At 42.2% G+C, this 11,845-nt stretch overlaps 1 protein-coding gene across 2 annotated transcripts; it reads left to right on the top strand.

Annotated features, from left to right (window-relative positions):
* The first annotated feature begins 126 nt into the window (after nucleotides 1-126).
* Nucleotides 127-9,900, top strand: sgce (sarcoglycan, epsilon). Of its 2 annotated transcripts, none has more exons than XM_063184910.1 (4): nucleotides 127-172; nucleotides 2,555-2,743; nucleotides 3,637-3,680; nucleotides 8,628-9,900. In XM_063184910.1, exons 1-4 carry the CDS (start codon nucleotides 159-161, stop codon nucleotides 8,642-8,644), a joined length of 264 nt encoding a protein of 87 aa, XP_063040980.1. In that variant the 5' UTR covers nucleotides 127-158; the 3' UTR covers nucleotides 8,645-9,900. The 2 variants fall into 2 exon arrangements, with proteins under 2 accessions (XP_063040980.1, XP_063040979.1); XM_063184909.1 differs by lacking the exon at nucleotides 8,628-9,900 and adding an exon at nucleotides 8,207-8,550.
* The last annotated feature ends 1,945 nt before the right edge of the window (nucleotides 9,901-11,845 follow it).

The raw sequence follows: 11,845 nt of genomic DNA, 5'->3' as shown, positions 1-11,845 counted from the left end.
CCTTACTTCTTTCATTTTTCATTCATTCATTCATTCATTCATTCATTCATTCATTCATTCATTCATTCATTCATTCGTGTGGATGTCTTTTTTTCAACTCTATTTCTATTAGGAATTTAATTCAGTCATTTTGTTTTGTTTCTAGGCAAAAAAGAAACATGCAAACCCCAGAGTAAGTGTTGCCTCTCCTGTGGCCTCGGCCTCTTTGGTTTGACCTATTGCTTTTCACTTCTTTCCTTTTTTCCTATTTCTTTTTCTTTTCTTTTCTTTTCAATTTGGTAACTCTTAGGTAGGCTACCGTATGTGTAGGTATTTATTTTATATATATTATTTTATTTGATAATATTTGTTTATTTTTCTTTCTTTTTTTTCTTTTGTACTCATATCATCTCCAATCCTCGTTGTGCATCTTCAAGTTCATCTCCATGAAATCCTGTTGAGTCTTTATGTCCACCTTTGCCATCCTGTTGGCAGCTGCTTCCAGTAAAAACAGTAGGAGGTTCAGTGAAGTCAATGCCACTCTTTGAAACGGATTTGGAATCGAGGAAGTTCTTCAGCTGTGAACTGAAATAGCGAGGGGCATGAGCAATGAAAGCGAATTCTGCTGGTTTCTGTTCCGTCCAGGGGCCTATACTAAGAAGCTGGTTCAGGGGTAAACCAGGCTACTTAAGAAAATGAGGACTCTTCTATTAGATGATTTACCTATTGATGGCTCTTCTATTAGATGATTTACATCTTAACTTAACCTGGTTAACTCCTGAACCAGCTTCTAAGCGTACCCCTCTGTCCTCTTGCTGTTCTATGTCTTGTTTCTTTGCTGATTTGACTTCTCTTTCTATCTTGCTTCCATACCTCTTCCCCCTCTTTCCTTCTTGATCTTGTGGTGTATCTTGTGGTGTACCCTTAGCTCAGCATACACGTATGTTTTGCAAAGCTATAGTGATGTTATATCTGCCCATCTACAAGTCTTGCATATCATGTCTCCAGGGTCCTCTTTACCGTATTCTGAAGTGGTTGGATCTACCTGTAAATACAGCCACAGGCTGTGGAGATTTTCTCCAACACTGGTGCTCTACTTCAGTAGTTTTATCCGGCCCGAGAAATAATTTTAGTGTTATGCTGCTTCACACGAAATATGACATGTTTTGTAAAAGAATCTTAGAAATTTCATTTGTAATACAGTTAAGTTATATTTCAGACAACCTAGAGAAGGGGGCTCTGTTTTAAGGTGGCTTCCTTTCATATAGGCCTAAAGTGCAGGGGCAAATCCTGGCTTGTGAGCCCTAAGAGGACTTTTATGGGCCTTGGAGGGATTTGAAGTGGCCCCTCGAATGAAAAAGATTCCTCACCCCTGCTGTACTTGTTTTAAGCGCAGCACAACACAACACATCGGACACACTGGTCTTGACTAATGACTGAACAGTTAATTACACATCGATTTTACTACACATTGGTTATGGCCAATGACTGTACAGTATCTTAGAGTGGACAACAAGGTTCAGTTGAACCAAAGATTGTATTTTGACGCCAAATATTGGTCTCAATTATTATATACAGTCTTTGAACTGAACAGATTTGAAGCATTTTCAGATGTTGATCTGCAAGGAGAACACTGGATTTTGCGGCTGGAGTTGACCATCAGAACCGTTTGAAGCATTTTTAGTATTTCCAATCATGTGAGTTACTACTACTGATGGCTATTCCTTGACCTCCCCCAGCAGATGGCGTAGTAGGAGCTCCAATCAGAGGCATCAACCTTGAAAAAGATTTAAACCCATTGAACCATGCTGTGTCCAGAGGATGTGTACAGCCATTAGCCTACGACTAGCCATTAGACTAAGATGTGTGTGCGTACTGCTATCACGTAACACTTCCCTTTTTTTAAAAAATTACATTACACTTTGAATCCAAAACGACTTACAGTTATTTAGGTACAGTTATTGGTTACAGTCCCTGGAGCAATATGGGGATATAGGTGCCTTGCTCAAGGACACTTCAGCCGTGGATGAGGGTGGGATTTGAACCTGCAACCTTCTGATCTAAAGGCCAGTGCTCTAACCACTGAGCCATGGCTGCCCCCTGGGCAAAATGGCATGGGCAAAATGGATTCATTAGTTACTGTACAACCTAGTGCACAACACATTTAAAATAATTTGGTTTGACCCTGCCAATTCAACCAGCCACCTGAACTGGACAGGTTAACCCCTTGGCGCAGCACTATGGCTCTCTGTAATGTCACAGCTATGTTGTTATGATGTAGTTAAGCATGTTCAGCAAGTGAATAGGGTCGCCGGCGACCCCTAATGCAGTAAGAGGCAACACAAGGTCATTTGGAAAATGTGGCACTGGGTTGTAACTAATGGGCCCATTTTGCCCATCACTGGCCCTCAGTCTCAATCTACTCCAGCCCTCCCGTTCTCACACTCTTCTGCCCCCTCCCTTCCCCTAGTGCCGTACAGTACAATCAAATACCCTTCACCCCTTTGCTCTTCACCCCTCTCAACCCGACCCTCCCATTCACACACTCTCCCCTGCGTTCCCCTCCGCCCCTCAGCATCCAGCTGGTGCACCACAGCTCCATCCAGAAGTCGTCTAAGGAGCTGCGCGGCATGTCCAAGAACAGGGAGATCTCCTGGCCGCTGTCAACGCTGCCCGTCTTCCACCCGGTCAGCGGAGAGGTGGTGCCCCCCCTTCACCCCGACAACTACGAAACCACTAGCACGCCACTCATGCAGACACAGACGTGAGTGAGGCACACACACACACTATACACACTACAAACACACTCTAAACACACACACACACACACACACACACACACATGGCCAGTACTATACCACACTCTTGCAGACATACACACACATACACACACACACACTCACAAGACCACTAGCACACCACTTATGCTAACACAGACGTGAGTGATGCGCACACACACACTATACACACACACACACACACACACACACAAACACACACATAGTTTGCGTGGTTAGTTTTGGTCCCGGCTGGTGAAAGTGAAGAGCATTGCCTCTGTGTGTGTGTGTCAGGACCCTCATGGGAACAGCCAGGCACCAGGCAGGCACAAGGCAGGCAGCAGGTTTAACACACACACACACACACACACACACACACACACACACACACACACACACACACACACACACACACACACACACACACACACACACACACACACACACACACACACCTGAGGGGCCATGATATGCAGAGCTTTCTTTTTTTTGCTAATTCCTGTTACATCTATGAGGCATTGTGTCGCAAAGTGTGTAACTTAAGCTGTAGCATAGTGCATCTGAGCATTTGTTTGGTATGGAGTAGCATGCTGATACATAATAGGTGTTACATGTTGATATGTGCATTGAAAATGTTACCGTGAAATGAAATGTTACTGTGATAATACAGTGGTTGAATGGATGATATTCTCTTAATTCATTCATCATTATCAGAAAATGAAATTCAAAGTGAATTTGCTTTGTCTGATTTCCAACAATATTGAGTACTGTGTCTGGATAAAAATGCTGACTTGTAGGATCAGGCTCAAAATCAGGCTCAAATGTTTGAGATTGTTCCTTCATATTTTAGTAAAACAAAATGTGCATGTTTTTATTTTAGGAACTTACAAAATCAAGTCCAGATACCTCAACAGCAACCTCCAGGTAAGCATGTCACATCATAATAATGATAATTGATAACATTTAAAAATGAATACAAAATGATAACTTTTAATAGCAATAGTAACAAAATGTAATAACATTTCTGATTCTTAACTGTGAAACTACACCTTAGTAAACTACTACTACCTGTAACACCAACTGATGTTGCTACAGCAGTTACAAACAGACATGTGGACTCGAGTCCAGTGACTTGGACTCGAGTCTGACTCGAGTCAGCGCGTGTGAAGACTTGCGACTTGAAATTTCAAGATCAGAAAGGACTTGCGACTCGACTCGACTTGCACGCCTTTGACTCGGGACTCGACTTGGACTTGACAGTTGTAACTTCCAATGACTTGGCGTGACTTGCCATGTTGGGTCTAAAAAAAAAGTACAAGTCCAACCCTTGTTTTCAGAATGCAACAGCCCGCCCACATTCTTTGTTTGAATCACGTCATTGTCCTAAGCAGTGCTATGCCATTGGCGGCCAGATGCGACCGGACGCGGCGACCAGTGGCAACAGTGAAACACCATTTGCCAGTCTCCAGAACAAACATAGCCTACATTTTAAACCATCGCGGAAGTTAATTTATCTCCCTCCCAGCCCCAACTAATTTTGCATTCTTAATAAGGTAGGCTATGGAGGTTTGCACTGTGATCAACAAATATTTTCTATCAATGTTCAATGTAGGAAGTGTGTGTGGTGGGGCGCTGTGATGTGCAACACGCGTATGTAAGCTACACACGTGAAGCTCTCGCTCTCTCGCCCCTCGCTTACGACAGAAATTCAGTGAGAACCAATTGTCTAAATATTTTAGCTAAATGGTGATGGACATTGATTGTTGAACATTAGGCTATTTAAGCAGTTGAAATAAAAAAGCACACACTGCTGACATAACCGAACCACAGGACTTAATCTATTGTTGTTTTATAAAAGAGTACGCCTATCCGTTTTGCTTTCCCTGTCCTTTATGAATGCGCTTGCCTTCAGCCCCCGAAGGCAGTTACAGTATGTTCCGCTCCCACACACAACATGCTTGCGAGTCAGTCACTTCAAAGTGAAGTTCAGCCTTGCGAATAATTTCCACCATCGCGGACAAAACCACGTTATGATGGATATGTGGCGAGGTAAACGTTACGAATATGGCCTGCTTTTAAGTTTCCCCCAACCCAGGATGTGTCCGTAGGCTATGGCTTGATATCCCAGGGCTATATCACGACCACGCGCTGAAAATGCATGTTAAGCTCGCGCTTCTCAGAAAGAGTAACCTCTCGGTAACATTCTTTGCATTGACCAGCCACTATCGGTTGAGTATTAGAATCAATACAAAAAGACACGTTTATAGGCTACATGTCTTAGTCTTCCAGCATGCAATCGAAAATAGGCGAGCAGAGTGGTCTTGCATCCATCAAAAGAGCTCCACCGGTTGCCTACTTTAGATGCTGGGTGAATGGTTCCAAAGGGAAATAATTTAGCCTATAGCCTATTCATGACAGTCTTGCAAAGAGACAAGACAAACGACCAAAATTGTCAAATAATTGGTCAAGGCGCGAGATGAGGAATACTTCATGGCTATTGGAAAAACTTTGAAGAAACTAAGCGCAAGCTGCTTCCCGCAAAGCTTGCGCTTGAGGGCAACCGTATCACGCGCCAGTCGTAAAGTATTCACGGAAAAAATGTGGGAAATTCTGGGGGAAATTCTAGGCAGAATGTACAAGGACGTGGTGAATTCACGATATTGCCCGTGTTTCGTGGTTGATTTACGGTTTCAGTCTCGTGGTTGATTTACTGGCGCGAGATAGGGCTCTTGAGGGCTATAAACAAGCTATGCGCCCCGAACCTCACTGCTTGTTGTTCGATGACTTGAATCGAAACATTTCTAAGGACACCAGAGCTATCTTTGATTCCTGGAATACCGCCTCAGCCAGCTGAAAGCAGAGCAGCAGTATCCCATATGTCAAATGGTAAATGCCATACCTGTATCTTGAAAGTTTTAAAGCTCAGCCTTGACCCACTATCATGTCAGCCACATCAGTTCAAACGCAATCTTTAATGCAGCCTATCGTGAAGTTTAAATGTAATGCGAGGTAGAGGTCGCAAGCTACTGCTGAGCAGCGCAATGGGCATGGGTCGGCTCCCGTGGATAAAAGGCATGTTCCCTCTCGCGTGCTGCTCTCAGCCCAATCATTGCGCGCGCGAACCTTGTATCTCGTGGTGTCGACACCGCTTTATCTTATGTTTCTCACAGTTCGAACTACATGCTTTGTTTGGTATTTTGGGGGAGTTTGGAGTCGCAATTACCGCTGCTTGGAAATGACACGTTAGAGCTACACGACGCCATCACTGGAGAACTGGGATGTAACCCTGTTTTCCAAATTAACAAAAAATAGGAAACATAGAAGCAGAACTTTGTTTGGCTACAATCTATGACCTGGACGGTGAACTTAATCTTTTTGAAGAGGCATGAACAGCATACAAGTGCCTTTGTGGGGGAGGAGAGGGCGATTGGGGAGAACAGGGAGACGAGAGCATGGCGCGAGGCGCATATTCGTTCGGGAAAAATGAGAGCGAAATGTTGGATAGGGCATTACACACCTTCCTTCTTCCTACACTGTAGAAGCGCAGAAGGTTGCCTCGTTGCCATAACTGACATTCTGCAGCGCTAACGCCATGTTTAATTGACAGCGTGCTGGCGAATAGTCTAGTAGCCTAATATAATTAACAAGATGTGGATTAATGACTGTGCAAACGAAGTTCTAGTTAACTTGGACTGTGACGCAGTAAAAATGGTTGGTGATGGGCCATTGCGGCGAGAATGTGAGGGGGAAAGCCACAATGCCGATATCAGCTTCAACAATAGTAGAGTAGAGTAGAGTAGTAGAGTAACTTTATTGATCCCCAGGGGGAAATTCAGGAAATTCATCATTACTTTACCAGGAATTTAATCCAACTAACTAGGCCTACTTTGTCCTCATTTCTTAGCCCATATGGACAAGTGTCTACTATAGACTATAGCCTAGTGCTGCACCATGCATGTGCTCATTGGTGGGTTCACAGTTATGACACTGTCAATGCTCAGCTTTTGGTTCACAGATAATGGGATGAAGTGAACATCATGGACCAGCTGAGACAGGGCTGCCTGCTGAGCTGTGCTATTAACTCATCATCCTGTCTCACATGTGTAGCCCCACTCCCCAGACGCACGCGCGCGCACACACACAGACACACACACACACACACACACACACACACACACACACACACACACACACACACACACACACACACACACACACACACACACACACACACACACACACACACACACACAGGGCTCAATTAAAAAAAAAGAAATTTGATTACCCCTGCTGTATGTCATATCTTGATGAGAATGATGAGCTTAATATGGTACCTTAGGGAAAATGGCGTCTTTTAAAGCCAAACCAAAATGTTTACATTAGTCGAGTGTTACACTACAGTAAAGAGAGGGGGGGAGGGTGGGTAGCACCTGTAAGACATGAATAGGCTACTACTTTCACCCTTGGCCTTTGTGGGTAAATTCAAACATAGTACGCTGAAAGTGTGAATCCGCGTTTTCAGGTCGGAAGTGTAATATGGCCCCCTAATGTCTTGACAAAACCTTCCAGCCAAAGCGGTCAGCGGCGCTGCCTGTGCTCCTAGTGAAAAAGTTAACCATAGTCCTGTCCTTAGCGTTATGATGCTAGAGTCTGTATAACTTACAACCTTGACTAGATAAGACCAAGACCAGGGTGGAGTAGTGGAGTAGGTTTATGCCATCAGATGATGGAACGGACACACACACATACGCACACATTCTTGCAAACAGGACTATTTGCCCACTGGACAGTAAATATTTGGCATATGGTTGCTCCTTTGTTTAAGTACAAATTCACATGAAATGTATTTTTATGTGAAAAAAAAAATGAAATTAAATGTCATTTTACATACACAGCACAAGCAGTAGACTGATTTCTCAGCAACTGTTTTAGTAATTGTCATCTTTTTACTCAGGTCTCATTATTATACTAATGAATTTATGATCGAAATTGTGATTGCAAGTAGAAAATCCCTTTGTGACTTGTTAAGGACTTGAAAAAAAATGAGACTTGGACTTGGACTTGACTTGGCTGGGGTACGACTTGGACTTGGACTTGACTTGGTCAGATGTGTCTTGACTTGTGACTTGACTCGGACTTGAGTGGAAAGACTCGAGACTTACTTGTGACTTGCACATTAGTGACTTGGTCACACCTCTGGGTACAACCCAGTCTATATTTTTCATTTGATATGTTCAAATAATGCCTTTTAATATATATCTTTAGGATACAAAGAGTGCCTTAAATTCCCATTTTTTTGTGAATAGCATTTATTTTCCAGCAAAGGGCACCTTCAAATGTTTTTCTGCAACTTTCATTCCGAGTACTTGGGATTCATTTTCGGAGTGTCATGAAGCTAGCAACACCTTCACTAACATGATGTTTATCTATTCATTTACTGCTAACAAAAGGAGATAATTATTGTATGTCGACATTTCGAAGGCTGGAGGCAAGTACATGCACATCTAACTTGAACATTACTCACTTGATTTACTTGGTGCCTCTCAGACAATCAAGGCATGAAGTGCAAACAGTATTTAGCCCATATGCACATTTTGTAAGGCATCTTAATTTTCGTCTAGAAATTCTTTTATAATGTTCAACTTTTGTTATATGATGTATCATATTTGATTTTGTACAAAGAAAACATGTGCATCCATCTCAAATGGACAATGGACTAGCAAAGTCAACTGAAGCAAGAAAAATAAAGCAACACAACGCATGCTGCCCAAAATGCCATATTAAAAAAAAGAAACTGGAGCCGTGTTGTGGACTTTATTTTCATATTCCGTTTTGTTTGTTATTTTTCTTTCTTTTTCTTTTTTTTTACAGGTAAATGGTATTCCTGAGGAGCGCAAAGTGGCAGAAGCTCTTAACCTGTGACATGGGACTCCACACCATTACATTGCCTTTCTACCTTTTATCAAGTTCACTATTTGCTGTGTTTTTATTCTCTTCACTCCAGAGCGGTATGCCAAGAACATGGTTAAGTGATAAACCTGGTTAAGCAAACCTACAGGAAGTGGTAAACATGCTGATAGATAACCCACTGGTGTCATTTATACAAGATACAAGATACAAGATATGTTATTTGTCATTTGGATATATATATGAAACATATATATACAATGAAAAGCTTCCCTGCTCTGGGAGTCCCAAAAAAGGTTAAAAAGAATGTTAAAAAGGGAAAAAAAAGTAGGAAAAAATATATATTTAAAAAGTTGAAAAAATGGCAGGTTGGAGAAAGGGGAGATGTGATGAGTGGATTTCTTCCTATGTTGGTGTTTTTGAATTCAACAGTCTGATACATTGAGGGAAGAAGCTGTCCCTGAGACGGCTGGTGTGAGCACGTAAGCACCTGTATCTCCGGGCAGATGGTAGAAGGGTGAAGTGTGTGTAGCTGGGGTGGTACGGAGCTATGATTCGTTTGGCCCTCCTCAGACACCGTTGGTTGTAAAGATCCTGGATTTTGGGTGGATCTGATTTGATTGTACGTTGAGCAGATTTGATGACTTAGTTAGATTTGATGATTTAGTTAAGACAATGAGGACTCCAGGCTCTTTTATTAGATGATTTACCACTACCTCAAGGTTGACTAAACCTGGTTTACAACTGAGCCAGGTTCTTGGCATACGCCTCAGCAATGCTTGTACTGTATGCATGCATTGCCACCTTCAGTATTGCCATGCTATATGTATGTATGTATGTGAGCACTTCTGTCCTGGGCTGACAAAATGTGGAGCCGTAATGTTGTAAATACTAAATTAACACCAAGAAAATTCACAGTAGTTACATTCAAGAAAAGTGTTATTTTTATATATGTATATTTTGCCATTGAAATTGAGGAGGCCCAATTTGCCACATATCGTGTATACATAACATTTGTTTATGTGTGTGTTTTTGTTTTTCGGTTTTGGTTGTGTGTTTTTTGTTTTTTGTTTATGAGTGTAGAGCATAAAAGATGGATTTATAATCAGGAAGTGCCTCTGTTGTAAACAAAAACAAAGAAGAATCTAAAAGGGATTGAGCAAAACTAAACACAAACTCAGCTGGTGCCAATGGATTTGTTCTCACCATACTTATTATTAAACTTGTTTTTGATGAAGCCGTGTGTGTTATTTACTCTTTGTGGTAAGCTGGTAACTGACAGAACATTCAGATACAGCATGGCATGGAGACCTAAACTAGTTTTGATCTACGCCAGTGTTAACAGGTTTGTGTTTGTTTTTCAGTGTTTTTATCAGTGTTGTCTGTCATGTTGATTTGTTTGTCTGTGTGTCAGCAGGATAACACAAAAAAAGTTACGTACAAATTTTGATGAAATGTTGTGTTGTTGAAAGCGACAAAAGGTTTTGAGTTGTTGGAGATGACAAAAGGAAGAGGTGACTAAATGTTGTGGATTTTTAAAAAATAAATCATATTATATGCATAGGATTCCACAGCGTGTAGATGTTATGGCATCAGTGACCCCATGGCCTTGACGGAGATTTGCACCCTGTGAGTGCCTCTAATTTTTAAAATGTTTTCCCCTCTGCGCCTTGATGATGCAGGCTTTTTCATGTAGCCCCCTTACTGCACGCCGTTCCACCAGTAGTCCTCTGTAGCAGTCACTGAAAAACTTCTACATAGTACGAGAGGTAGAGACCACCATGACAGCAGAGATTCTTTAAGTATATAGAGATATGCCAATGTAATAGGTTGCTATGGGCACCTAACATAACCAGGTTCCAGTCTGCCTAAAGGGGCGTATCATAATACTCCTAGCATTGAATAGAACAGTCCTTAGGTCTGCCTAAAGGGGGATCCCCCCTCCCCCTTGCAATAATAGAACCCGGAAACAATGGGCCAATGGAACCTCTCTCTCTCTCTCTACTTTCTCTGATGACAGTGCACAGGGTCTTTAGTAAAACGACTTGGTCGTGGCCATTCTTGGCAACCCGGCGGGTTAATTGAATGTATTTAATTATGGCAGGGGATGACTGACTTGGCCTCCAATGTGTGCCAAATGATATTCCTATAAATAAGCACAATTTTGCATCCCAACATGCAGCTTGATGCAAACAGGTTCACTGCTCATGGAGACCAGGGTTTGAATTCGACCTGGGTCATTTCCTTCTCCTTCAACGTACAGACAACAAATTAATGGTTGGCTTCTGTATGCTGAAGCGGTGTCGTGGAGAGTGAAGGCGGCATTAGTTCTTTAAAACGCCTGCAGATGGCGACAAGGAAGTGGGTCTACTATTTCCAATGTGACTTTCCATTTCAATGCAGAGTGCAAGGCAGTCATTCTCTTTGTACACTCCAGTTAATGAGAAAACAAGTGGTAAACCACATAGGCCATAATATTACATGTGCCACATAACTAATTAGAAACATGTCAATGTCACTGTTTTGTTTTTGGCAAAAGATATATTGAAGTGTGTGTGTGTGTGTGTGTGTGTGTGTGTGTGTGTGTGTGTGTGTGTGTGTGTGTGTGTGTGTGTGTGTGTGTGTGTGTGTGTGCACATCTTGACAGAATTTAATCATGACGCCTACAATCAGGCCGCTTAGTCAGCTCTTTAACTTTAATCCAAAATTTAAGTAGGCTACAAAACCATTACATGATATTACATAGGTGTTACACAGTTATTCCACTGTAGCAAATTAAGTTTTTATTATAATTATTATTATTATTATTATTATTTACCCTTTTTATCTCTAGACTTTTCTCGACTTTGTCTAACTCAACTTCTTGTCTTCTAGCCGAGTCCAGTGGAATCAGTGATGTTATGCATATCTGTGGGAATATCATGGCGGACTGACTGGTGGAGACCTCTTCCGGGTTTTCAGCTGCATCAGAGCTCGTTCGCGACTGCATCAAGCTACGTCACACCATACTGACTGCCCCTCAAGTGTTGTATCTTAATGGCTAAAGGTCATATTAATGCTGAGATACCAAGCCAGTTAGGTGGACCAGACAGGAATTGAGAGTGGCCGGTATTGTCATCTGAGGAAACTCCTTCGGGTGATATTGCGGAGGCTTTGCCCTTGCATTCACAGACGTCGCTGCG

This window comes from Engraulis encrasicolus, chromosome 20, assembly GCF_034702125.1.
Source record: "Engraulis encrasicolus isolate BLACKSEA-1 chromosome 20, IST_EnEncr_1.0, whole genome shotgun sequence".
Lineage (NCBI taxonomy): Eukaryota > Metazoa > Chordata > Actinopteri > Clupeiformes > Engraulidae > Engraulis > Engraulis encrasicolus.
Note: the sequence above shows the minus strand (reverse complement) of the source record. Positions and strands in the feature narration are given on the sequence as shown.

Coding starts and splice junctions, on each gene's coding strand:
- sgce (XM_063184909.1), top strand. Junction 2,744..3,636: donor CCACTCATGCAGACACAGAC/GTGAGTGAGGCA, acceptor TTTTTATTTTAG/GAACTTACAAAATCAAGTCC. Junction 3,681..8,206: donor ACCTCAACAGCAACCTCCAG/GTAAGCATGTCA, acceptor TGCTAACAAAAG/GAGATAATTATTGTATGTCG.